Raw genomic sequence first — 25,696 nt, 5'->3', positions numbered from 1 at the left:
TCACATTCGCCGGTACTAGCTGTCCGCACGGTCACCGCGCCCAGCGCGGTAAGCCAGACCCACCCGCGTCCGCAGCAGACGAAGGCGGGCCCCGGGAGCATGACCTCGCAAGATCGAAAGCACCAACGATGAGTACGGTATTTAAGGAGGTTGGGTGCACCTAGAACACCTCCGCCATTCTGTACAGCGCACCGAGGCCTGTCCTTCTCACCTTTACGAACTTTGCGCGAGAATGGACCACGATGTGGAGAAGGTCACCTCCGTACAAGGTGTGGCGGACACAGCCACAATTGCCCCGACGTCTAGTGCCGCCGTAAAGTACGACCTGTATGAGGTGATTCTCGAATCCGCGGACGACCCGGCCGTCGCGCTCCCTCTCTGGCGGCGCTGGCTCGCCGCTCTCATTATCAACGCGGGTGCGATATGTGTCACCGGTGCTTCAGCCATGGCAGGTTTCCGAATTCCGCCGTGCCCGCGTCTCGTCAGAGCTGACTGGATATGCCCACCGGTTGCATAGGCAGCAACAGCAGAAACTGGCGTAGCCCAGACGTTTCACGTCTCCACTGAAGTCTCGACGCTCGCCGTAACACTTTTCGTTATTGGCCTTGGCACCGGGCCTATGCTCACGGGCCCACTCGCAGAGGTCGTTGGCCAGCAGCTACTATACATTGCGAGCTTCTTCTTCATGTGGTGCTTCACATGGCCCGTTGCGTTTGGTAAGAGCATAGGTGAGCACATCCGTCCGTGAAAGAAGATGAAAGAGGGCTGATAAAGCGGCAAGCGGTGCATCTGGTGTTCAGGTTTCTGCAGGGTTTCTGCGGATCGGCATTCCTCAGCATTGGCGGAGCAACGATCACGAATCTGTTCACTGATAGAACAGTTGCCGTGTACGATTTCTCGTTTGCAACCTGTGGAAACTCTCTTATGGTATGCTGCTCACAGACCAATGGCTGCGTACACAATATCAACGTTCGTAGGACCAGTCATTACTCCTGTATTCAGTGGGTAGGTCCCCACGTCAATATGCACTACTCTCGCCTGTGTTGATGCTTTGACAGCTTTATCCTTCAGGTGCGTATTTTTCCGTACATCCCTTATACACGTGCTCAAGCATCATATCGACAGTACGCCGGCTGGCGATGGCTCTACTATGTCCTTATCATGTGGACATTCGGAGAAATGGTTGCCCTGACTCTGGTCCCGGAGACGGTAACTGCCGTGATATTGAGGCGAAAAGCTCAACGGCGAGTTCTTAATCCCTTGGCGGATGTGCACGCGCTCATACTCACCCAGACTCCGGAAAGCAACTGGAGATCAACGATATCATGCTGCAATCGAACGGTCTCAGAGCAGCATTCTGCAATCATTGGGCCAAGCCTGCCAAGACATTTTTGGTACGCCGGCCTCTTCGCTTTGCCGCATTATCTGGCCTAACGTCCCCCAGTGCTCATGATCTACGACCGCATGGTACTGCTCTTGGACATATGGCTCTCACTCATTCTCGGGATCGTATATCTCACCCTACAAGCTTTCCCTATCATCTTCGCAGACAAGCATGGCTTTACGCCCTCACAAACAGGGCTAAGCTTCCTCGGCGTATTCGTCGGGCTTGTAATCGCGATGGCAAGCATGGTCTATTGGAAAGAGTACCGCCGACGTATCGCGGACCGCTACATGGGCAATCCACCGCCCGAGGCGTGGCTTGCGATGGGCAAGGTCGGAGGGGTGTTAATCCCCCTAAGTGCGTACCCTTCTTCAGCCTTTCCTTCGTGCGATCGACCCTGACCGATGCGAACCAGGCCTGTACTGCCTTGCGTTCACGACTTTCAAGCATGTCCACTGGATCGTGCCCATCATCAGCTCAATGCCGTTCGGCGTCGGCATCTGTTTCGTCTACATCTCTGTCTTCACCTACTTCGTGACCGCATACCGCCCAATGGCTGCAGCGGCGCTCTCCGGGTGCGCTATCATGCGAACGTGGTTCGCTGCCGCGTTCCCGCTCTTCGCGAACCAGATGTACGGACGCATGGGCACCGTCGGTGCCACGGCCTTCCTGGCGGGCCTGATGACCTTGATGGCGCCCCTGCCGTAAGTGCCGCTGAGCGAGCCTCGCCGTTCCTGCGGGTGCTGACGAACCTTTTCGTTCAGATTTGTCTTTGCGAAGATAGGCCGCAAGCTACGGGAACGCTCGCCATACGCGACACACTGCTGAGAACGGGAGAAAAACGGGGATGCTTGATTACGCCACGTGCGAAGGGCGACCCTGGTCGGCTATGCGAGCTAAGGTCAAGCCATATACAAAGAACCCGGGGAGTCTGATATGACATTCCGAAGAGAAAAAGTGATAAAGCTACTTTACAAGCGCCGCCACTGCAATAGTTTCCATGCGATACCCCTAATTTCGCGTAATGTGATGGACGAATAGCATTCACAGAGTCCAATAGATCCAAACAAACGACGCCGATAGACACAGGCCAATAGTGGTGTTTGTGCCGTCCCGCCTCACGCCAAGAAGCCCTTCCTGTCTTCCTTACGCTATTGTGCACGATTAACAGCTATGAACAACAAGCACGCAACGAGATTCGACGCACCATTCTGACACCGTGGCTCAGGGCGAGATACAGCTTGAATAGCCGCTCGCAGTCCTCGTCGCCCTTGAACGGGTAGTCTGCACCCAACCTGTAGGCCGCGGCGAAGCCCGAGGTAACAGCCAGCTCGTGCATGTTGAGGACTGCGGCACCGGGTAAGTCCCTAATCAGATAACGACAACCCATGTTTCTCACCCGACCATGCGCCTGCGAAGCTGTAGCGCCCTCAAATAAGCCCGGATGAACACAGTGATTGCGGAGAGGCCCGACGTACTGTGTGTTGTTCTTCCCGTTGATGAACATCATCCACGGGACCGTCCCGGCGTAGTGTTGCCAGCGATAACTCTGCTGCTTCCACCACTTCTCGTAGATCTTCTTGTCCTGGGAGATGTCACCCACGGTCCATCGCTCAGACGAGCCATCGCGGTCGAGGAAGATCGTCTGGAAGATGTGCTTCTCGAGCGGTGGCTCCGGCACACCCCGCGGATCCTCTCCGGCGCGTGCCGCCGACCCCTGATTGGCGAGCTCGTCGCTTTGAGCGTCGCAAGCCTCCTGCGGGACGGGCTGACTCTCGTGGCGGTGGTCCGATGTGTCGTTCGGAGCGATGGGCCCGGAGGGTTTCTCGCCGCGAAACTGGGGCTGGTAGTGCGTCAAGTCGAAACTCATTTCGATCTTCGACTTATCCTCAGGGTACTGCATAGTGTAGTACAGCGGGCGGAAGCTCTTAGATGCGAACTCGAATGCTTTCTCCGCCTCGTCGCGCTCCTCAGGCGCCATTTTGTCTGTGAGAGCGTTATGAGATGGGTCGTACTGAACTTCGTAGTACTATTGAGCAAGCACATCAGATATACGTAGGAGGGAGCCTAGCCAACACGTACCTTTCTCATGTATGCCAAATCGTTGTGGGTAATTGTGACGTCATAGAGGTATTTCACATTCCCCAGCACTCGTCTCTCCATAAACGTCGAGCCCTTTCCGAGGAGCTTGAGGCAAGAGTCGGCGTCGATAGCTAAGATGATCTGGTCGAAACATGCTGTCTGTGGTTCTGTCTCCATACCCTCGCTGGCGACCTTGTACTCGATCTGAACAGCACCCGCCTCAGACTTCCCACTGCGGGTAACCACGCGTAGTACATCGTTGTTGAACTTGAAGGTGACATTGTTACGGGACGCAGTTTCGGCCTTCCAGGCCTGGGTGCCAGATCAGCATAACACCCTATAAGCTCGGCGGATGGGCTTACCCGGTAGCAATCATGCAGCTAAACGGAACCTGAGCGTGAGAGAGATACTACGCACATTTATTTCACAAAAATTACCTTCGGAAAGGCGAGCATCGTTGGAATACTCGCGAGCAGACTCTTATCGTTGTACTCAAAGAGCTTCATGCTGGGGTCCATAAATACCCGCTCCTGCACTCCCAGTGTTAAGGCAAGGCCTGTAGAAACCATTGGGACCACATACCAAGATAGCACACGATATGTACGGTGTCTGGTTCCCTGTGCCAAAGAATAAGGCGACCAGGGGATAAACCATCTTCTCGCCAAAGTCGTTTGAAAAGCGGAAGATCTTGAGCATGGCGTATACTGGAATGAGGGCGAATGGGACCTCAAACTTCTTGATAATCTTCAAGGTGCGGCCGAACTTAGCGATATCGGCCTGGAACTTCGAAGTCAAGGAGGTAGGAAAGACGTTCGTCCAGAAGTCTTCGCCCTTGCCAAAGCTGATCCTGAACAAAAAACCTCTAAAATGCTAGATCAAAGAGCCTTGAGAATGGACGCACTGCATGCCGACTTTTGTGGGTTCGAACCCCAGCATACGAAACATCCGCATTGTGTTCGCAAATGCCGGGCTGCAGCCTTGAACCCCGTCGTTGATGTACGAGGCACCGTATCTATTGGAGTCGATAGAGATTGACGTCGCCATACCTCCAGCGATGGACTCCTTGTCGTATACCGTGACGTCGTACTTGTCCGGGTGGCGGCTGAGGGCGTACGCAGCGGACATGCCTGAAGCGCCTGCGCCGACAATACACACTCGCTGACGGGGAGCGGGAGACGACATGGTGGGAGAGTTTGAAGAGTATTTGGCGGGTCATCTCCATCGTATGCGGGTCTTGGCTGGAGCGGCTGACAATTTGTGGTTCGCTGTTGCATCCGCCCTCTTCGTCGTCATCGACTGGGGTCAGCATCGACAGGCCACGTGGCAGGCTGGGGGGGAGTTCGTGCAGACTTGCGGGCCTGGTGGTCTTGGTCATCGACGCTTGCACGATTTCATGTTCCGGCAATGTGTTCGACATGCGGCGAACAAACCAGGCAAAGCTATAACTTACGGTGTAAATGCGGACGCCTGAATGCATTCAGAAATAGAGCAATTTACCTTCAGCTCCGATGTAGGGGCGCGCCACGGGACAGGGGGTAAGCATGTGGATCGCTCACATGAGAGAGCAGGCGGGTGTCACGGTCGGCTTGCCGGAGCGTGTTTGAGCTGCAGCATCTCGAAGGGGGACATACGTACGCAGGAGGAGCACCGCGTCACTTGGTTTTCATTCTCTCCGAAGCCAAGACTTTCTCCGCTTCAATTGGTTTGCCCAGGGAGCGGCACATCGCGATGTACTACTCGGTTGAGCAGCACATCGCAATGAGCTGCTCATAGGCAACAAGCATAAGGGTTGAAGCGCTAGATGATTACTGAACTACACGCAGGGCATGAACTTGGTTTTCAGTCTGCGTCTACTTGATTGCGGAGATCCCTGCACGCTGGTGGATGCCAAGACCCTAGAAAGCATGAGGTGAATGACACTCACAGGACTGCTCTCACGCGCACGATTGCCTGCACCCTTCAGACCCTGCCAAGGATCAGTCCGAAATGCTGTTCGTAATAGTGGGGTTATTAGCAGCTGCCACACACATCTCATACATCGATTACGTACCACAGCCAGGGCGTCGATGTTGTGGCTCGAGGATGTGCCGCAAGGTTAATACGTTGGCCACGCGTCTTCTACCGAAGTAAGCCTATAGCCATGTTCGCAAAGTGGCGTCTGCCGGGGACGATTAGCTTCGACTTTGTGGCAGAGGCAGCCGGTTGAAATTGCACGACGAGGCATTTCCTAGCCGAGGCCCATCAACCTTGAGTATATCTGACAGAGACCACGATGCAGTAGATCAGGCACACGGCTAAGAAAAATCTCGTCGGCGGACAATGGGAGCAGTAGAAAATTACGTGACGCACCGCATACGAGGTTATCGAGCCCATCACCCGGTCTCAACTCTCAGAGGGGTAACCTTCAGAATACGATGCTCCTGATGCATGTGAACTGTCCGGGTCATGGTATCCTGCGTGTGGCGTTTCCATATGGTCGAGACTTGAACTCCACCAAGTCATCGTACGAATGTCTTGCGGTTCGGGGCTTCGTGGTGGTTGAGTCTTCTAGTGAGCATAGTAGGGACAAGAAGAAACCGAGTGGTTCATGTCCGAGATAGAAGATGTGCGAGCGTACACCCGGGATTTGTTGACGACAGAGTCGCGGTCAGCTGGACCAATCGTCGGGCGAGCGGGTGTGTAGAAGGAGAGGTATCTGGCAGGAGCAGATCGCCGGCGCGTCCGCACGGAAGCAAAACGGCTGTGGAGTTTCAACTGGCGGAGTGGGAAGCGGGCGTGTGCATCGCGTTCTGCCCCAATATGGGCCTCTGGAAGACGCAGATACGTAGGAACGCAGATACGTGGGCCTCCCGCCGCCCCCTGTTGCTCGTCACATGCTTCTCTTCTTCGCCACAGCACGTTCAAGGTGTTGCTGAATGCATGCTCAAGCGCGGCGGAGTCGTCGTCTTCCGTCCCAGAATTCCGTCCAGAACTCCGACGCGCGACTAGTGTGTGGACCAGAACATTTGAGCCTGTTGTCGTGATCCGGAATTTTGCCCAAGGGCGAAACCTGGAGGAGGAGATAAATACCTCGATGGGAGAACGATACGGCCAACCAGCTCACCTTCTCCCCCGCTTTCTGACAGACAGTCAACGGTTCTGCACATCGCAGGAGCGTTTCCTACACTCAACTCCAGCGGCAATGAATTTTTCGTCGTTGCCGATGGGGAAAGAGGCCCGAATCACACTGGGAGGCCCAAGCTACCAGGCTTTTGCGGGTGCACGACCTCCAGTGGTGTTGAAGGGCCTCTCGATGGCTGCGATGTAAATCTGCGATTTTTCCTTTTTATGGTCCGTGGCTGAGTCCCTTGATATGCGATATCAAAGGGAGGCAGATCACGTACCATGAGAATGGAAGAGTCGCGGATAGCGCGAATAGCATTCCACTCTATGCCTCATCGTCTGGGCCAGGCTTGCTGCGCGGTTTAGAAACGAGAGACCACCACCGAAGTACGATAATGCTATTTGACTACGAGGTGAGCCTATAGGAGCAGGCAAGTACAGGGAGAAGCTTACATTTCATACTGGTAGTGTGCCTTGAAGCCGTCGGCTGGCAGTTTCCTCCAAGAGTGCCCGCCTCACTGAAGATAGTCGGTGCTTAGAATCTACGACAAGCGGAGGCCTGCTTCTTTGTCATGACAGTGAATATCGTAGAGTATTGGCTGCTGTGTACTCCGATGAGCACCGACCCACCTATAACGTATGAGCCTATGTATTCCCAGGAATCAGGTGAGCAGCACTCTCCGCAGTTAGAAAACATAACTACATTAGCTTATGTTTCACAGGCATTGTCTGAGCTCGAGAGCGGCCAACGATGCTCGCCCTCTTGCAAGTAGCCTCCCCTATCAAGCAGCGTGAGTGATTGTTGTATCACCTATCCGTGGTACTTACCAGAACCTTTTCGCTTGCGCTCCTAGAGAGGTGTAAAGGCCCGCAGAAGGACCAGATCAGTATTCAGTTAGCCCACACTGCTCCTAGCATCGAGGACTGTCCCTATGCGACGTCCAGGAGTGTAGGCGACAATTCAACGACTCTGCGCATCGCACGAATTCGCGGCAATCCCTCGCCACGCCTGCGGACAAACATACGCGACCCCCGAGAGTGCGACCCCCGAGAGTTCTGCCTGGGAGAGTTTCCCATCCGAAACGTGGTACCGCGTCCCAGCACCCAGGCGGATGGCCACGGTCGATCCCCGGCTTGTCGCCTACCCTACCAACGTCGCTTACGGCACATTTATCCTCTTAAGATCTTCCTCACCCACCCTTCGCCCCTGCCTTCAGACCACCTCAGTTTCCGTGCGCTGTGCCAGCACTATCTCCAGGTGTGGTGGAAGCTTCCAGGAACCTGCTGCCGCGAGAGGCCTCTTGTTCGCGCCTACCACCTCTCAGCGGCTGCTCAGCGATATTCCCTTTCTCAGACTCTACCCCGAAGAACTAGCAGGACGAAAAGCATGCTCGGCCTGAAAACCGGCATGAGCCTGTAGCGAAGATCCTCTACATACAGCGCGCAGAGAGATTCGGAAAAAGAGCTGACGGACATGGCAATCCTTGTACGTGATGCTTTCACTCTTCCCAACCAGCTCACTTACCTCTAGCCCGCAGAAGGCCGCGGTGAGTCCAGTAAAGACAAGAATTTGCCACGACATGATCGACGGACAAGTCCACAGACCTACGCGTGCGCTTTCCTGCTCAGAAAATATTGCTCCGCGTTTTTATTTCAGCCAGCCGATTAGAATGGAGAGCTGAAATTGGAGGGCACCACAGGGATCAGGGGAGATGTCGCAGCTCGCCTACTAAGCATCATAGTGCGTTTTGATTCTACACGTGCTGATTCTGCGCGACGAGCAGCAGTTATCCAACACAACTACATGCTTCGTTCACTAGGCCGTTCAGGTTGTCGCCCCGCTAGGCCTGGCTTTGCAAAGTACATGTAATTCTCGAGAATATTATGACAAGAATGATTCCAATAGAACCTCTGTAAACAAATTACATGTCCAAGCACAACAGCATGATAGCGAAGCTACGTCCGCCCACGCATGGAACTTCGAGATTGTGGCGGCGCTTTGCGGTACAGCGCTTGCAACCATGTTCACGTCACACCTGTGATTTACCTTGGAACCACGTTTACGCCCACTTTCCCGGAGCGACGGGATGCGAGCTCGACAAGCCGCCGCAGACGGCATAGTTTTGGCCGTTGACGTAGCTCGACTCATCCGAGGCGAGGAAAAGCGCCATGTTCGCGATTTCTGCCAGACACCCAACTCGTTTCAGCAAATCTTGCTTGGTATCACAGCGCGAATATATACCTTCTGCGACACCATATCGCCCCATTGCACTCAGCTGACCGATCTTGCTCATCGTGCCGCGCGACGCAGCGTACTCGAACGTCCGCGCCGTCATGTCTGTCTCGATGAGACCCGGGCAGATAGAGTTCACGCGGATGTCGGTGTTGCGCAACTGGTAGGCTGATGTCTGCGCGAGGTTGTTTACACTTTGACACAATCAATGATACTGTCATCTCAGCGCGTAAGGTGACACGTACGCAGCTTTGCTTGCACTGTCTGTGGAATGGTCGGCGAAGTGTTCTTTAAAGACGACGAACGGACTTACAATCGACGGATCCACCCCCGGACCGAAGACCTGCGACTGTTTCCCCTGTCAGCGCGTTGCAAATTGTGCGAGGAGAGAGGGGACGTACCGGAAGCAGTCAATATGATACTTCCGCCCCCGAATTCTTTGTCCCGTGAAGGATTGGTTTTCTCCATCGCGACGGAAGCGTGCTTGACGGCAAGGAAGCAGCTGCTCTTACTGTAAGACCATGCAAGCGGCTCGAATGAAGTTGCAGAGGACATACGACAGCGCGTTGATCCTCATACTCCGCATAAATTGGTCGGCAGAGATTTCTTGGAGACCATCAATAGTAGCAATCCCAGCCTAAAACCTGGGCCTTAATGCAAAAATTGTGAAGGTAGAGAAGGGGGCGTACGTTCGCGAAGAATACGTCTAGTCTGCCTTCTTCCTGCATCGCCTGCTTGCAGAGACTCTCGATAGTAGCATCGTCTGCCGCATCCCCTTGCTGTATTGTGACCTATATATATGCAAATCGAATCAGAAAAACTGGGTATCTGTTCAACAACACTTGAGTCATACCTTGACATCCGGATACTTGGTTTCAATAGTTGACTTCAGGTCAGGGAGGTTCGTTGCGTCGAAGTCGAGGAGATACAAGTGCCTGGCACCTGTGCGAACGTTAGCGACCACGCTGGTATTCTCCTACATATATCAATCAACTTACCTTCGTGCGCGAATAGTACCGCAGAGGCCCTCCTATACACGACCCGTTAGTCCGAAGGTAGTAGTATGAGAATCCACACGACGCACCCAATGCCCTTAAGCGACCCGGCCCCCGTGACAATGCAAACCTTGTCTTTCAGCCTCCTCGCGCGCGGCGCCGTCTCGAGGTGTGTCTGTATCTTCTGCAGCCTCGCGAGAGTACGTTTGTAGAACTCGTCGCTGTTCCCGGAATTCTTGGTCCGCAGGTTTGCGTACTTGTATCCGCCCGACATCTCCAATAGCGATAGGTCGTTGATTCAAGGCGTGAGCAGGAAAGATGAGAGATTTTCAAAGAGGTCCAAAGAGATCCAGAGTGGTTCGGAGAGGGTACATCTTGAGATGTGCGCCAGCTGTTATAGTCGCGAGAATACCGGGCATGGCGCTGTGATTACCCGGGCGTGCCGCGGTAGCGTGTTTGTGGGATTTTGACGCCCGTGACCGCCTCTCGAATTGCCCACGGAGTCCACGGACGCACCTCGACATGTCCAGCAGCGGGCGAAAAAAACAAGCCAACGGCAAGTTCATAGAGATATTTCAAAGTTTAACCAAGCTGATTTATCAGGAAAGCAACGGATATAACTTCACCACATTTTGAGAAGTGAAGGAAAACTATGTATACAGACCAGTGCCGGCAGGCGTACAGTGCATGAAAGGTGCAAAAAATTCAGATGATGCTAATTCATGATACCATGGAGGCTGACACTTGGAATATGCGCGTGAATTTTGGATATTTCACAGTTCCTGCAAGTAGTCCTGGTTAATACGAGCATCTGTGGATGGCAGACAAGTCCGAGACGTACAATCAAATTGAGGTTTCCAGAGATGAGTTCTAGAGACGTTCCACAGCGATTAGAACACGCGCATGGTCAATTGTTAACGACACCAGTACTCACTGTTCTCGAGAGTGGTGCCGCTGGGAATATCGATCCGCTGGCCTTCGCTTGCGGCAACTAACGACCGTTTGCTTGACATGACAGTCTAGGAGGTAAGCGGGAGCATACCTATAACAGTGCCTCTTAAGGTGATATTTCGTCCCCAATGTACATCTCCAGAAACCGTCAAGTGGTCAAGCTCCGCAATTTTAGGGATCTGTTTGAAGCGCTCTTGGAATTCCTGGATCTACACATATATTTCAGCAGAAGTTCCAACGAAGTGTAGATCGCAAAGATACACACTTTACGGTAGTGGTCACCTAGCTTAATGACCGGAATAGACGTAAACATGCGGTCGGGGTTCGGCACGAGCCTGTCGTTCTGCAGCGCGTAAATGTCGCTCGTGAGCAGAAGCAGGTCACTGCAAGTCTTCACAGGAATGAAGCGACTCCGAGGCACGTGTATCCCGCAAGCATTGTCGAAGTGCTTGATGGCTGACCCTGCCGCCGTCTCGAGCTAGCGGCGACGGGGTTCAGAAAGCGCCGGAGATAGAGGGGAATGGTGAGACCGACCTGAATGACCGCCTGGCCGTCGTCCATAGCCTTCTCGCGCACGATGAGATCGAGGTCCATGCCGCCCTTGTCCATATTCCGCTTCAAAGCTGGAAGCAAATAAGCCGGGCGCTAATGTTCAAATGAGTCGTGAAGCACGCACAGTGCAGGTCGATCCACAAGTTATTGGTGTTGAACAGCTTGAAGCTCCGCGCGGACTGGGAATCTTCTTCGTGGTCTGCAGGGGTTTGCGCCATTTCGAGCAAGCGAATGTGGCCGTCGTAGTTGACCAGCGTTCCGCCCTGTATGTCCGCCCTGGTCTTGTCCGTAACCTCCATGGCGAAGTCGGTCTGCGTGTCAATCATGTGGTCCAGGATCCGCTCATCTACACTAATGCAGAACCTCAGCAAAGAATTTTGAACAGGAAAGAGGAGAGTTGTACGTAGCGCCAAGATTATCCGAGTTGGACACGAAGAGATACTGCTTTCCCTGCTGCAATAGACGATCGAGTACGCCTGAATGCGCGAGCGAATAGTACAGATCTCCATGTCCTGGCGGGTACCACTTTTCATGCTCGTCTTTGGATGATTTCGGACATGGTAGCATGTTCTCCTTGTACACCCGCGGGTAGCGCGACTGGTTAAATGTCGTGATGTGCACCTGGTGATCTGCGTACTTCTTGATGACCCGCAGAGTGTCATCCTGGGTATGGAACGACGTCATGAGAATGAGAGGCACGTCAACATGATTTGCTATGTTCAAGGACTCGACCTGGCGGACTGTGAGGTCGAGGAAGGTCACGCCGTTCTTGACTTCCAAGGCGCTCTTCGCGCCAGGCATCCCTGTCAGACATTGTCAGCTGGCTAAAGGATAGGCTTCGCGAGGCGCACCCATTGACGTTCCAAGGCCCCCATTGACCTTTAGCACTGCGAGCTTTTTGAGATTATTAAAATTGCCGCTGGCTGGTAAGCTATCATACGGAACGATCTGGTCTGTGGAGATAGGTTGCACCCGATCCCATACCCTTAGATGGCGATTAGATGGGAGCACAAGCAAGGTTGAAATGACATACAGCACACTTCGCTCTCGCTTCCGTTTGATATAGCTTGTGAACAGACGAAGGAACGCTTGCATTTCTCTACCGTGCTCAGCCTACAAGTAGCCAACTAAGTCTCGTCATCCGTCATGGACAGCATTGTGATCGGGTACGGACCTTGTGCGAGCTCTCTCCCTCCACTGAATCTATCAGACACTCCAAGGCATCTTTCATATGCTGAGCTTCCGGATCTGAAGGGTGTTTGTTATCCGTGCATCCTCAACATCGTATATGCCCACCCGTCGCTTCAGTGCTCAGGGGCTTCCTTCGCCGACCGGAGAATCCGCATAGCAATAGGGAAAAGGAGGGCATGGTGAGCAGACACGGAAAGTGCCAGCAACATCACACTGGCTACACACCATCGTAGCCACGCTGTTACTGCGAGGACAGACTAGCGAGATGCCTGTCCTTAAACGTTGGTTTTATCGACGGAGAATTGCATCCATGATCGCGGCAGTTGCCATGAATCTACAGCGTTTGCGATCCTCGATGCCTCCAGACAAGTGCACCCGACCCAGGCCGGCACGTTTCGGTGCGACGCAGATGACCTCTGAAGATCTAGGCGGCGAATGATCCGGAGTATCGTAAAGCTATTGGCACAATTTGAGTTTCCAGAGCGGCCCAGACAGCAATAATCCAGAAGAAGAACTAGGCATCGCGGTGCAATTAGTGTGCAATGCGAAACAGTGCGCCGCGGCGATGAGATGGGATGGGAACATAGCGCATCAAGCCGGGTGGGAGGCAGTCGTGGCGTTCTGATGCGCCATCATGATGCGCGCTTTTCCTGCGCGCTGCACCTTTATCGTGCACTCCTGGGCCATCGGCTACTTTCGACCCTGGTCCACAGTGCAGGACATATGCGATAGCACAAATAGCCTGGTGATATTCCATCTATGCTGGTTTTCAATGGCACACGCCCTAGGGCATTCTAACAGCAAATCATCATAACATTCATAGACGGGCATCTCCACACCAATCATTCGCAAGACTACTAGATAGTGCGCATAGACTTAGATAGTGATAGGGACGCATCCAATGCCGACACCGTTCTGTCGCTGAACGTCAGTCTCGGTCCTCCGCAATATTCCAGCAAGGCACTTACGACAACGCCGTCAGAGCAGGAGACAGTGCTGCCGCTGCATTCGGAGCCGGAGCCAACACCGACGAGGCTGATGGGGCTGCAGGTGAGCCCGAGCAAGACGTTAAGGTCGCTTAGGGTGACGCCGATGGAGCTGAGGAGTGCTTCGCCAGCCGCAGAGTTGGCCTGTATGTGAACAATGGTCAGTATGGCTGATGTCAACATAAAATATAATATAATATAAAATACAGGCTCGGTGCTGGTGCAGCACGCATTTGTGGACGACTCGCTGCTCCAGCGGGCGACATTGGCGGGTGTGGCGGCCGCAAGAAGGGCGAGGGAGAGCGTGGAGAAGACGGCGAGGCGAGAGAACATCTTCGCTTGAGATCTGAGTTGCAAGTGACACGAGAGTGCGGTTTGCTGGAGAACAGAAGGCGCGGCGACGCTGGCTTTTATATGTCGAGCGGAGGACTGGGTTAGCTATGAAAGGTGCGAGGACGTACCGGCTCAACAACAGCATCCGAACGTCGTGTTGTGGAGCAACCGTCGCGATGCTCCACCGTGCAAAGCTTCCTGTGAAGACCTCGAAATTCAGCCCTGCGCTTACATCTGTCGCAGTTCTGATAACACGAGATGAATGCTGGTCAAGTGCGTGGTTAGATGGAGCATCGTAAGGTACAGCGGCTTTTAAATACAGTGAAGAGATAACCGACGTCTGGAGGTTTGGATAAACATATATGGTACGAGAGGGTGACCCGTGCTACGCACGGGCAGAGCGAACTGAGAAAAGAGATTGAGAGAAGAATTCAGAAGAGAATGAAGAGAAATCGAATGAGAAATGAGAGGAACGCGCCGCCCGCCGCCAACCTTCGGTTGGCTGGGCGTGCAGCGCCCCTGTGAGAGGCGCCTCGTGAGAGGGGATCACTGGCCAATGAGAGTGCCTCTTTGTCTCGGGGATTTGACGCCCGAGGTGTTTTATTATATTAGATGTTTCTGTACCAGATAATCCGTGGTTATCCGAGAGACTTGACGTAGGAGCACAAAGTCGGCGTACCATTCGAAAAGTCGACTTGGCAAGGGATGACACGCGTTCTTGTTGTTCTAGCAGCGACAACAACAGCGCAATACGTAGAGGAGTTCAGCTAGACGTAGCCATGCTTCGGTCATCTTCCATGGGAAAATGACGTTGGCAGGCCATGCTCGCGTCGGGCTTGCTAAGGCGACGGCGACTTCATGTCCTCGTCCGCCTGTGATCAAAATGTCGTACATTCGCTTGCTGGGAATTCTGATAACCCATTACTAGCAGGATTTTCTCTGGCGGTAGGAATCGAGCCTCGGGGAAGGTTCGGTCATGTTATTCACTCTGACCGAAGACGAGTCCAAGCAAGCTGAACTTAGCTGGCGATTGTGGGCCGTTTCCCTATGGGAAGTGTGATCGTGCGGTTCGAAGAGATCGAGCCGCACCCACAGCGGGACAAATTGTAGATATTAAGAAAATCAGAAAAGAAGTACGAATATTAGCGTACCAGATAATGGTCTGCGTTAATCACCGAGTGTTTGTACTTGCGCATTTACAGGTCGAATTTCGGACACATTTTGGAAGACAGGTAGTACAGCCCTTGAGGTAGTAGAGACGTCGCTATACGGCGCATCGGTGCGGACATTGAGGGCGCTCCCGAATACGATGATGAAAATGACGAAAGCATGATGATCCCAGGCATGTGATGATACACAGCACTTTCATTTCCGGGCACAAGTTCGAAAGGCTCTTGGCACCTGGCATCTCCGGACATACAGCAGTCATTTTATGCACAACTGGGCCAAGTTTGATTGTGTCACGCATACCCCCACGTCCCAAACTGTCGTGCATCATTAGCGACGCAATATGGTAATGAGCGGGCTCTCTTACTGGCCGCACTTGGGATCTTAGCCGACAGGGCTTTGCCGTAGGCGGAACGCAACATCGTCATAAACGATGGATATGACTACCCTCTGGGCCACCTCAAAGCGGTTGTAAGCGATGCTTCGACGTACCTTCCAAAGATAGAGTAAGGTTACGCTAACGAAAATACGCGGTGGATGTAGCAGAGCCACTCCGATTGACAAGAAATCTGCAGCAAAAGCTCTCTCGTTGATCGTTTTAGTCGGCACTTACTTGGGGACTTTGATAGCGTCGCAGGAAGTGGACTAGTACTTTCAGATGAGTACATGCATTGAATTTCTGGGGCAGTTCGAATGCACGTAACGTGCCTCCCTCTTGCAGTTGGATTGAGCGTCGGCTGGTGGTAGGTGCCGTGGTGTGTCCGACTTCGCTTGATGTCCGATCATTGATGCGCCCTTCCTACTTTGGACAACCGTCAATGCCCACCGGCGAGAAGCTTCAAGGCTGTCAAAGCCAGACTGTGCCGTCCCAGCCCGACTCACCGCTTCATTCAGCCCTGTCACTTCTCTCTTTCGAACCGCCATCTCCTCTGCTCTGCGTCAGCGACGAATCCTCTTTCTCGCTCACAGCCGCCGCCGCCTCACATGTGGGGCGTCGACGCAGGGAGCACCACGCTTGTCATGCACCATCATCCAATACCAGCACAATGCCAACATACGGCCACAGTCATGGAAGACCACGAAGACAGCCGTGGAGAACGGAAGTGCGATTCGGCGTGGTCACTGAATAGAGGGTGGGTAACATCTACGGAACTACCGTGGGTGACGGAAGTGGATCCCCTCTTTCAGCCACATTCGAGCTGAATTTCAAGACGATGCTTCCGTGCAAGAGGTCAACATGCAATGGAGGGACGTATGCCGCACCCACAGGCCGACCGGAACCTAGCAGAGTCGGGCAGTCGTTAACCGGCTCCAAGCCAGGACTATAACGCACAGGTTATCAGCACTTCCGATCACCAAGGAGCCCCAACATTTGCTTATGAAGGCGTCCGGGTTTGTTCTGACGTCCGCCATCTGCTCGTTGAGGCTTGCACAGCCAGCGACCTCCAGCGCGGCCAAGCGCAGCAAACGTGCAGTAAGTACTGGCGCTGGCGTTTGGATCGCTGTACTGTATTCGCAAGCTCAGCACCTTACGGAATCTATGGACACCGCTGTCGGAATTATGCCGATCCAAACTCACCCTGTATGCATCCTCTGAAATGTGGGTCGCCTGTGCGGAGGAGATGAACTTACGAAGACGGCCGGCCTAGAAGAAACGGTCACATGAGGCGCCGGAACACATGGTTGTTGCGGGGAAGGCGCGTGCCGACGCGCTTCCAGTCTTTGCACATCCCACGAGCGTATTTCGTGTCCTGGAGCTGTACCACCGGACACAACTCTATCTCGAGCGTGACCGACGGCTGCAGCAAGCCACAATGGTACAACCCATACGGAGTCCGAGCTCCCGCGCTCGCCGCGCCTCTAGAGACGCATCTGTCCACAAGAGCCATCGGCATTGATGGCCACCGACACCGTGCCTGCTGTCCGGACAGCCTACGCCATTTGTAGAATCAACTTCCAGCCGCCGAATGGATGAATCAAACGAGACAGATGTCCGGAAATATCCACTCTTGATATATAATCCATCCCCCGCCTCAACTCCCGCCTCCCGAGCCTTCCCGCTGGAGTGTACTTTCCCGAGGTCGTTCAAATCCACGCTCGCAAACTATGGCGCTCCCTCCACCTGTTATCACAACGCTGCCGAGTATCATCCCTCCAGCAGATCCTCTCAAGCCTCGACCGAGGACTCTCGTGCTTTGCTTCGATGGTACAGGCGATCAGTTCGACGCCGACGTAGGTCTGCGTATAGTCGTCACTCCCGGACATACTCTGACTAGGCTTAGAACTCGAACGTTATCCAATTCTTCACGCTGTTACAAAAGGATGATCATACTCAGCAAATGGTTTATTATCAGGTGCGTTTGCCCACGTTCTCGAGCAGTCTGAATCTGAGTGTACTACCACAGGCTGGAATTGGCACATACACCATTCCTCAGATCGCAACACCTCTATGGGCGAAACTGAACCAGACTGTGGACGCGGCTATCGCCTGGAATTTGGATGCCCATGTCATGCGTGCGTATCAGATCTCGGCTCTGCGACTCCATCTAACCTCATACCTTTCATAGAGGGCTACGAATTCCTTATGCAAAACTGTGAGACTGATCGATGTCTTCATAGAATGCCCGGTGCTGACTTACATTGCAGACCAGGGAGGGGACAAAATCTGTATCTTCGGCTTCTCACGCGGCGCGTACATCGCACGCTCGCTCGCTGGCATGATCCACAAAGTTGGGTTGCTTCCTTCATGCAATAGCCAGCAAGTGCCGTTCGCGTACAAGATGTACACCCGAGCCGATGACATTGGATGGAAGCAGAGCGCGGCGTTCAAAAAAGCCTTCTCGATGGACGTTGATATCGAATTCGTCGGTGTTTGGTAAGTGTTATGATCTTGCCAACTTGATGTGCTCGCTGATGGCTTGGGATTCGTCTAGGGACACGGTTTGCTCTGTTGGTCTCTTCCCTCGTCGCCTGCCCTTTGTATCGTCGAACACTGCAGTCCGCTATTTCCGCCACGCTCTGTCTCTGGACGAACGTCGCGCGAAGTTCAAGGCCAATCTCTACAACCGTCCCACCGACCAGGAAGTGCAGCTCGGTGTCCAGCCTGGTGAAATGCCCAAGCCGCAAGCGCAGACTGCCCTCGCCGCGAAAGAAGCAACTATTACGGCAAAGATGCACACTATGTACGACACTCTGTCGAAGTCAGTGAAGCGGAAGAACAAGCACGACAAGGGTAGCGACAGCGACGATGAAGATTTGGCGGACTGGAAGCACGATGTCTCGGAGTATGCCATCAACGGAACAACCAAGAAGGAGACCGATGTCCTGGAAGTGTGGTTCTCCGGGTGTCATTGTGGTCGGTCCCATTTGTTTGGTCTTCACGCATGGCCATGCTCACGCTGTCTACACAGACGTCGGTGGTGGCTCTGTCCCGAACGATACTCGCCACAACCTTGCACGCATCCCTCTGCGCTGGATGATCCGCCAGTGCTTCCTCGCGAACACCGGCATTCGTTTCCACACTGAGCTGCTCAAGAACGTTGGCCTCGACCCCGCGATGTTCTACCCCGATTTGAAGCCGGCTCCCCGACCGCTTGACATGACCAACATCGTCAGCGAAGAAGAGTACCTTGCCGCCATCGCGGAGCAGACTCCCAAGCTCCCAGACATCCAAGCGCCGACGCTGAGACCGCCCACGGTTCCGCTGCATGTACGCACCGACTCGACCAGGACGCTCGTCGACGAGCCGCTCTCGGCGGGGCCCACACCCGTGAATACACCCGTCTTCACCACCGACACGCCGAAGTTGCCCGCTACGCCTCCAGCCCCGCGGGTCACGACGCTGCAGCGGCTGCGCGCCGGCGCGCTCGGGGAGCTGACCGAGGCGGAAGAGGACCTCGCGGACCTGCTCTGCCCGCTGTACGACCAGCTCGCGCTCGCGCCGGCGTGGTGGGTGCTCGAGGTCATACCGCTCGAGCAGCACTACCAGCTGCCCGACAACGCGTGGGTGCACGAACCCGTCGTCAACTGGGGCCGCGGCCGCCACGTGCCTGTGTGCACGGACGCGGGCGTGCGCATGAAGGTGCACTGCAGCGTCGACTTGCGCATGCGCGCGAAGCGCGTGTACGACTGGACTAACGGGACGAGCGAGGAGCGAGCGTATGTGCCGCAAGTGCGGTACCATGAGAAGACGCTCGAGCACGAGGAGGTCAAGAAGGAGATTGAGTGGGTGGTGTGACGTGGCGGTTCGGGATTGCGTAACTTATGCTCTCTCTATGCCTTCTATGCTCTGTATGCGCCTTGCACTGCTTTGTCTGTAAGTCACTGTTGTGCTCTGCTCTGTGTTTCTAGCTTGTAGCGCCCCTTGTAGCTCTCATGTAATGTGCACACTGTCTTTTAATATGCTATATGGTTGTTTGCACCTCGTGCCTTCCATGTCAGTATGCGATCATGATGGGAAGGCAGGTGAGTCAATCATTGTTGGAGCTCCTGCTGCTTCGTTCTCTTGTTCTACTTACTACCAGGGATAACGTGTCCTATGTCGCAGAGGACGTCCAGTAAATGCTATCTCGAGGACTCCACTCATGCAATGCCTGGCAATACAAACTTGCCAACGGCGAGCTATCAGAGCTTCCAGCCAAGAGATGTCCAGCGTGATGATGGCACGCATGAGCCCGACATTATCTCGAGAAGTCGGCCGCGAGGCCTACCAACGAACGTCATTCTCCCACAGACGGCGAGCCCGGCAGGGCTGTGTTAGGTTGAGCCCCGCGCCGTACCTTAGTGATTGCCACCATTGTCGAGGCTGAGTATTTTGGCACCACTTTTCGCTCTGTCTGATGTAGTAAATCTAGTTGTCTGGGCACGGCTCAAGCAGTCGTAGACCATCTGGTGCAGAAAAATGCCATATATGTCCGATCGCAACCTCTGAATATCCGCTATCGTTTTACGACATCCGAAGAACACTGCCCCTTAGGCTGCTCCACCCACTCGTCTGTGACACGCGTGAGCCCGACATTATTTCGAGAAGTCGGCCACAAAGACTACCAACAACAAACGTCATTTTCCCACAGGCGATGAGCTCAGGAGGGCCATAATGGGCTGAATGCCGTGTTACACCGTGATGGTTATCGTCGTTGTCGAGGCTGAGTATTTCGAGATTATCTTTCGTCGAGTTAATGTTCCGTCTAACGCGCTAAATCTAGGCTCCTGGACCCAACTCAAGCAGCCATAAACCACCTGGTGCGGAAAAATGCCATATATGTCTCGTCGCAACCTCTGAATATCCGCTATCGTTCTACGACATCCGAAGAACATTGCCCCTTGGACTGCTCCACCCACCCATACATCTGATCATCCTCCGTCTCATGCTCACGCGTCGTTATCGGGGGTTGCGACAGATGCGAACGCAGGGCTGAATGCCGACGTCTTCCCAGGATGCTTCGCGTAGTGGAGCATCGCGACGTTTTGCTCCACACCACGACGCCCGGACGCTTTTGCAAGGTAGCTGGTACTCCCGTGCACCTTGTATGGGTGTAGTGCAACGTCTCCTCGACGTATAAAAGCTGGGCTCGCTGTGCCCTCTGTCCTCCAGCAAACCACACTCTCGTGTCACTTGCAACTCAAGTCTCAAACCAAGATGTTCTCTCGCTTCACTATCTTCTCCACGCTCTCCCTCGCCCTTCTTGCGGCCGCCACACCTGCCAACGTCGCCCGTGGCGGCAGCGGCGGGTCGTCTACGGACGCGTGCTGCACCAGTACCGAGTCTGTATGTTGCCTTTGTTTCTCTGCTGACTCCAGCAATGCTGACCATCGTTCGGATGCCAGGCTAACTCTGCAGCCGGCGCCGCGATCCTCAAGTCCATCGGCGTCGTCCTGAGCGACCCGGACGTCCTGCTCGGGCTCACCTGCAGCCCCATCAGCGTCGTCGGAGTCGGCTCTGGCTCCGAGTGCAGCGGCAGCACCGTCTCCTGCTCTGACGGCATTGTCGTACGTACTTCGCTAAAATATTGGGGAGGATATAGACTGACATTTAGTTACAGAACGGCATCGGCATCGGCTGCGTCCCCATTACCGCCTAAGTCGATGCGCACCGTTGTGTAGTCCTGCGAGTGACCGTTTCGAATGTACTTGTATCGTCCTACCCGTCTAAGAATGTGATCGAGTGTTTTCGACAATAGTGCAGAGTGTGCCTTTGCGATAAGTAGGGTGTGCTCGCACAATTGGAGGAATATCTGAGTTTCTGATAACAAATATACGTTTCTATATGCTAACCTTGCATGATCAGCGGGGCACTACCACTAAACAAGATAGTGAGATTCCTTTCCGCGAATGCTACGCCAGCCCGATCAGATGCTTTTTGTATATATAGAAATCTTCTGTCTATTTAACAGTCATATTGTCAAAACAATTCAAGGCAACAAGGTCCTTGTAAGCCAATTCTAGGTTGCGCTCAAATGCACACTATCACATAGGTATTTATACGGTCTCCGAGGCGCTGCAATGTTGGACACAACGCCATAGTCGCCAGCGCTTAGAGCTTTCCTGTTTCCATCCGCCACGGCATCACAGCAGCACAATGGACGTCAACGCCGCCAGACGGCCAGACAAGACCTTCGGAAGCGCGTCCCTCATCTCATCGAACAGTTTCGTCTCGCTGTTCGCCCACATCGCAGCTCCCGTCACCCGAATCTCCAGCGCCTCGAGCTTGTCGCATTTGGCGAGGCTGCGCTCGAACGTGTCCATGCGGGCGTGCACGAGCCTACGAAGGTCTGCGGGACCGCAAAGCAGCAGGATAAGTCGACGAATGGACAGAGACAGATACGGCAGGATGCTTTCACATGCCCACGGAAATTGCTGAAAGCAGATTCAGATGAGTACATAAGACGAATCGCAGTGTAGGCGCACCTGACGGCAGTCAATGAAGCTTATGGAGATTCTCTGCACGTTGCTGCACCCTTCCAAAGCCGCCATGTGATACTCTGTTTGCCGCAAAATTAGCAAGATGCATCACGACGAAAGCCTTTAATGCTTACTCGAGGAGGACGCGCTCTCTGGGTCGATTGTTATGTCCTTATCGTAGAAGCATAGGGAGAGGTCTTCGGCGCCGCGGGAAAGATCTCTCAGAGCGCCATTAACATAGGGCCCGTCCTTGTCGGCGCAGAAACCCTTGAACGCCATGATCTTTAGAGCGGACGGCGATAGGTGGGCACGCAGGACCCGAACGTATCCGAGAGCCGAGGCAGCCGCGACGTCTGCCAGTATGAACTTCCTTACGCGTAGATGTGGAGGAATGGGCCAAGGGCTCTCTGCACAGGCTCTGTAGAACGGGTATCGGTGTTGTGGGTCCAGCTCGAGGGTGTCCAGGTCATCAAAGTGAGCGAGCAGCTGAGAGAGGGCAAAAGCGTCGACAGACTGCAGCTTCAAGTGTGTCAGACGGCGACTGTCCACGACAGGCATCGGCACTCTCGCATGCTTCAAGTGTATATCGCCGCGGCCCCCGGAGAGGAGCAAGTAGTCCTGGTACACGATGCGGCGAAGCCGCGGCGGCCGCAGCAGCAGCAGGGCAGCAACGCTCTCGAGACCTGCATACGGCCCAGAGGTCAGCTCGAGCTCTGCGACGTTCGCTACTAGCCGGTGACACGTCTCCAAGGCCGAGAAAAACTGCTCGAGGTCGTCCGGGCGCAAGGCGATCCGTTCGAAGAGGTGCGTAGAGCTGCGCGGGAGCCATGCCCGCGCGACGAGCGTGCAGGTCGCAAGCGTGCGCTCTGTCGTGAAACGGCGGTTGGGCGTGTCTGCGATGGTGTCGATGATATGGTCGACGAGCTCCTGCGCCAAGTACTGCATGTTTCCCGGGACTCGCGGCAAATGACGTGGCGGTCAGCTTGAGAGTGATGCGATCAAAATTGGGCTGCGAAGACGCCCGCGAAGACTTTGTGGCGTTTCTACTTATAACATTCACTCTCTGTTTTCTGCCCGGAATGCGCGATAGCTAATGTCAGTGAGAAATCCTTAGGTATTTTATTTTATTTTAAGAATATTTTAGTAGCTAACTTCTATACCATGGTACGCGATACTTTGTTACAGACATTGAAAGGAAAACATCCAGTCGCAGACGAAAATATATGGCTTAATGCATACCCGGCCCTCATTGCTCCCACGTTGATCGCGATTTGAAAGAGATGTGTCCCCGTAAATACTCGGGGAAGATAATCTCAAGACGCCTCTGGCACTCCGCCAGGACCGCATTCCTCAGTGAAGGCCGCGCCTGCTTCATGACGAGCGTCCAAGTGACAGAATCCACCGAGCAGCCGGAATTGAGATATTCCAGAACGCCCGAATCGCAAAGAGTCAGGCCGGGACCGTCCACGGCACCATAGAATGTCGCCGGCGTGCTGACGAAATGGAGGCTGCGGATCGACTTGGTTATATCTTTGCGCCACTCGGCGAAGAAATAGCGCAAATGTGAGAGCCCTTCGAAGCAGGATGGGATTACTAGCTCAAGGGTTGTCAGAGAATTGAGATAAAGCAGTGCGAACACCCCAAAGGGGGCTGTAAAATGAAGAGTTAGGACCAGTCGCACAGGGAAGAGCTATATCCACTCACCCCAATTGTAATAACCCGAGTTAATAGACAGGGAGGTGATGCCGTCTTTGAACCTGATAAGAGTTTTGGTGAATGTAGGAATCGCCATCTCCACGCCGTCGGGGTCCCACTCGTCCGGGCCCAAGAGCGTGACATTTTGCAAGGTATTGTGGTCTATGTATGTCTCTATTACCACCACGGTGTAAAAATCGATGCCTTCTAGTGTAAGCTGCTCCACGCGTGTACGCCACGGGGAAAGTTTTATCTGTGGCGCCCAGTGCACGTCGAACACCGGGTTCAGACGCAGGTATTTCAGACGAGTGAATGCCCGCAGGATGTATACGAGCACAGGCGGGGAGCACAAGTCCAAGCGCAGCGTGCCACTGAACGACACCGGCACCTCGGGAGCGGCCAGCGCCGCGGGGGTAGTAGTGTCGCAATTGCCACGCAGAAACAGGCTCTCTAGGTGCGGAACTTCGCCGATGATGAGCGCGATGACCTTCGGCGTGCACGTCCACGCGTTGACGACGACGACCTCCTGCACGTAGCGCTGCAGGCGCTCGGACGTCTTCACGGCCGCGAGGAACTGCTCGCACGCGCGCCACGTCTCGATGCCGTCGGGCGAGTTTGACCACCATTCCGGACGCCCTATATAGTTCACGGAAGTAGAGCGGAGAAGATGCAGCGATGCGCGAGGAAGCCAAGAGCGGCAGACGAGGGTGGCGCTGTGCAGGCCCACATTGGTGTCGATGTTGTCGATGACTGTCTCGAAGATTTCTTGTGGGAATCGTTCCGTTCTGAGCGAAAGGACCGTGTCCACTTCCATGTTTCCTTCGAATCCAGGGGATGTGGTGGTGGTGGGTGAGGAGAGCGAGGTGAAGGCGTGTCGACTCGAACAATGAAGGACGTATGTTAGCGGCGCCTATCGAATGCTTTCGATGAGTGGCAATACAATCATGATGCCCCCAAAATGGCTGAGTTCTTGTACTCCTGAAAGATACTTACAAGGAACTTTTAGTACATGAAACAACAATTGGCCGCCAGTCAAATCCTGCGAGTTGGTGATGGCCAATCAGATCAAGAAACCCGGTGGCCACGTACTGCTATAGAGAAACCGCAGAGATGAGTGCTCCCGTTCACAACCTGCCCGTAGTTTTGGGACTATTTGTTTCAAGCTTTTTCCGAGCGTCCGAGTCCCCTGCACCTGTTGAGAAGACAGACTTCGGGTTTACGGATTTGCGGGACGTAAGCGCTACGCACTTTGACAGATCTAGACGCTTAACGCGCGTCTGCACACGTGAAATGATGCGCCGGCTTCCAAACTTGTAGCTGATGCGCCGTGTGTATCCTCTTTTGGCTTGAACCATCGCTCGACATCTGAACACCGCTTGCGAACTCCTCGCTGGAAGCTGTGCACTTGAACGATGTGACCATCCCGAGCCTGCACTGACCAGACTCGTGCGGGCATTGAGGCGAAGTCGCGGTCCCGAGCCTACCGGGGGCCATGAGCTGGGTGCAAGAACCATCCCGTACGTAAGTGACATGCGCCGCCCCGCTCTTTTCCCTACACTTGCTCATAACGCCGACGCGCCGAATCTACCGGTGCTACAAATTCAGGCACTTGCGTACAACACGTCTCGGACCGCGGGGCCTCATAGTCCGTAACGATTGCCAACCGGAAATCAGGACCGAGCTCAATGTCGACAGCCTCAAGCTCTAGCTCACACTCACACCTGGTACGAGACTAGTCCTTCGACGCGGGTCTGGACGAAGATTACGGTTTAGAGTACAGTATGACGCAGCGGCACTGAAGACGAACTAGACCTGGGGGAGGCGGACACCGTACCGGAGGCATCGATCTAGCCTGAAGGAGGTTTTGCTCAGGCTGCCCCTCGCGTCTATTGCTCGCACGCATCCGCGCCCCCGAAAATCCCTTCCACGACGTATGGAATCCGGCCCGCTGCTCGAGCGCTATCCAACGGGACGCGCAGCCGGATGCCGTCGCCGCTGTGCAAGCGAAGTCCCCGCTGCATCCTTGGTCGCATCAAATCGCAATCTCCGCTGAAATGACAGTTGGCTTCTTGTTTCCAGCCCGCTTGGTGCGTTCCGAACGCACCGCCATGTCGTTCATGCCGAC

The 25,696-nt window shown here is 54.3% G+C and overlaps 10 protein-coding genes across 10 annotated transcripts; 4 read left to right on the top strand and 6 right to left on the bottom strand.

Annotated features, from left to right (window-relative positions):
• Window positions 1–242: 242 nt before the first annotated feature.
• PHACADRAFT_174430 (uncharacterized protein) lies at window positions 243–3,415 on the top strand (the record flags this gene model as incomplete). Its single annotated transcript, XM_007396573.1, has 11 exons — window positions 243–269; window positions 320–448; window positions 518–728; window positions 782–887; window positions 943–1,005; window positions 1,072–1,075; window positions 1,126–1,244; window positions 1,294–1,394; window positions 1,445–1,741; window positions 1,800–2,088; window positions 2,149–3,415. The coding sequence occupies 11 exons, from the start codon at window positions 243–245 to the stop codon at window positions 2,210–2,212; spliced, it is 1,410 nt and encodes a 469-aa protein (XP_007396635.1). The 3' UTR covers window positions 2,213–3,415.
• Window positions 3,416–3,420: 5 nt separating this feature from the next.
• PHACADRAFT_257431 (uncharacterized protein) lies at window positions 3,421–3,813 on the bottom strand. Its single transcript, XM_007396572.1, has one exon. The coding sequence runs from the start codon at window positions 3,641–3,643 to the stop codon at window positions 3,452–3,454; it is 192 nt and encodes a 63-aa protein (XP_007396634.1). The 5' UTR covers window positions 3,644–3,813; the 3' UTR covers window positions 3,421–3,451.
• A 4,604-nt stretch (window positions 3,814–8,417) lies between these two features.
• On the bottom strand, window positions 8,418–10,139 carry PHACADRAFT_257429 (uncharacterized protein). Its single transcript, XM_007396571.1, has 10 exons — window positions 9,886–10,139; window positions 9,800–9,831; window positions 9,655–9,743; window positions 9,491–9,592; window positions 9,359–9,438; window positions 9,203–9,303; window positions 9,115–9,150; window positions 9,047–9,065; window positions 8,811–8,995; window positions 8,418–8,750 (listed from the first exon to the last, which is right to left on the bottom strand). Exons 1-10 carry the CDS (start codon window positions 10,068–10,070, stop codon window positions 8,629–8,631), a joined length of 951 nt encoding a protein of 316 aa, XP_007396633.1. The 5' UTR covers window positions 10,071–10,139; the 3' UTR covers window positions 8,418–8,628.
• A 253-nt stretch (window positions 10,140–10,392) lies between these two features.
• Window positions 10,393–12,751, bottom strand: PHACADRAFT_257425 (uncharacterized protein). The gene is made up of 12 exons (XM_007396570.1): window positions 12,596–12,751; window positions 12,474–12,547; window positions 12,333–12,412; window positions 12,151–12,284; window positions 11,703–12,102; window positions 11,424–11,650; window positions 11,282–11,370; window positions 11,013–11,225; window positions 10,839–10,956; window positions 10,731–10,787; window positions 10,638–10,666; window positions 10,393–10,578 (listed from the first exon to the last, which is right to left on the bottom strand). Exons 1-12 carry the CDS (start codon window positions 12,666–12,668, stop codon window positions 10,570–10,572), a joined length of 1,503 nt encoding a protein of 500 aa, XP_007396632.1. The 5' UTR covers window positions 12,669–12,751; the 3' UTR covers window positions 10,393–10,569.
• A 615-nt stretch (window positions 12,752–13,366) lies between these two features.
• PHACADRAFT_97588 (uncharacterized protein) lies at window positions 13,367–13,809 on the bottom strand (the record flags this gene model as incomplete). The annotated part of the gene is made up of 3 exons (XM_007396569.1): window positions 13,367–13,405; window positions 13,459–13,620; window positions 13,684–13,809. 3 exons carry the CDS (start codon window positions 13,807–13,809, stop codon window positions 13,367–13,369), a joined length of 327 nt encoding a protein of 108 aa, XP_007396631.1.
• A 2,190-nt stretch (window positions 13,810–15,999) lies between these two features.
• On the top strand, window positions 16,000–17,018 carry PHACADRAFT_257421 (uncharacterized protein). Its single transcript, XM_007396568.1, has one exon. The coding sequence runs from the start codon at window positions 16,355–16,357 to the stop codon at window positions 16,571–16,573; it is 219 nt and encodes a 72-aa protein (XP_007396630.1). The 5' UTR covers window positions 16,000–16,354; the 3' UTR covers window positions 16,574–17,018.
• Window positions 17,019–17,028: 10 nt separating this feature from the next.
• PHACADRAFT_257419 (uncharacterized protein) lies at window positions 17,029–19,408 on the top strand. Its single transcript, XM_007396567.1, has 7 exons — window positions 17,029–17,208; window positions 17,259–17,330; window positions 17,382–17,490; window positions 17,544–17,570; window positions 17,623–17,851; window positions 17,910–18,331; window positions 18,387–19,408. Exons 1-7 carry the CDS (start codon window positions 17,083–17,085, stop codon window positions 19,211–19,213), a joined length of 1,812 nt encoding a protein of 603 aa, XP_007396629.1. The 5' UTR covers window positions 17,029–17,082; the 3' UTR covers window positions 19,214–19,408.
• A 1,025-nt stretch (window positions 19,409–20,433) lies between these two features.
• On the top strand, window positions 20,434–21,112 carry PHACADRAFT_257417 (uncharacterized protein). The gene is made up of 3 exons (XM_007396566.1): window positions 20,434–20,743; window positions 20,803–20,964; window positions 21,018–21,112. Exons 1-3 carry the CDS (start codon window positions 20,615–20,617, stop codon window positions 21,054–21,056), a joined length of 330 nt encoding a protein of 109 aa, XP_007396628.1. The 5' UTR covers window positions 20,434–20,614; the 3' UTR covers window positions 21,057–21,112.
• Window positions 21,113–21,395: 283 nt separating this feature from the next.
• Window positions 21,396–22,863, bottom strand: PHACADRAFT_209758 (uncharacterized protein). Its single transcript, XM_007396565.1, has 3 exons — window positions 22,011–22,863; window positions 21,883–21,956; window positions 21,396–21,831 (listed from the first exon to the last, which is right to left on the bottom strand). The coding sequence occupies exons 1-3, from the start codon at window positions 22,819–22,821 to the stop codon at window positions 21,541–21,543; spliced, it is 1,176 nt and encodes a 391-aa protein (XP_007396627.1). The 5' UTR covers window positions 22,822–22,863; the 3' UTR covers window positions 21,396–21,540.
• Window positions 22,864–23,022: 159 nt separating this feature from the next.
• PHACADRAFT_184941 (uncharacterized protein) lies at window positions 23,023–24,481 on the bottom strand. The gene is made up of 2 exons (XM_007396564.1): window positions 23,581–24,481; window positions 23,023–23,526 (listed from the first exon to the last, which is right to left on the bottom strand). Exons 1-2 carry the CDS (start codon window positions 24,383–24,385, stop codon window positions 23,123–23,125), a joined length of 1,209 nt encoding a protein of 402 aa, XP_007396626.1. The 5' UTR covers window positions 24,386–24,481; the 3' UTR covers window positions 23,023–23,122.
• Between the last annotated feature and the right edge of the window lie 1,215 nt (window positions 24,482–25,696).

Source organism: Phanerochaete carnosa (genome assembly GCF_000300595.1).
Source record: "Phanerochaete carnosa HHB-10118-sp unplaced genomic scaffold PHACAscaffold_6, whole genome shotgun sequence".
Classification (NCBI taxonomy): Eukaryota; Fungi; Basidiomycota; class Agaricomycetes; order Polyporales; family Phanerochaetaceae; genus Phanerochaete; species Phanerochaete carnosa.
This window is presented reverse-complemented; position numbering and strand designations above follow the sequence as displayed.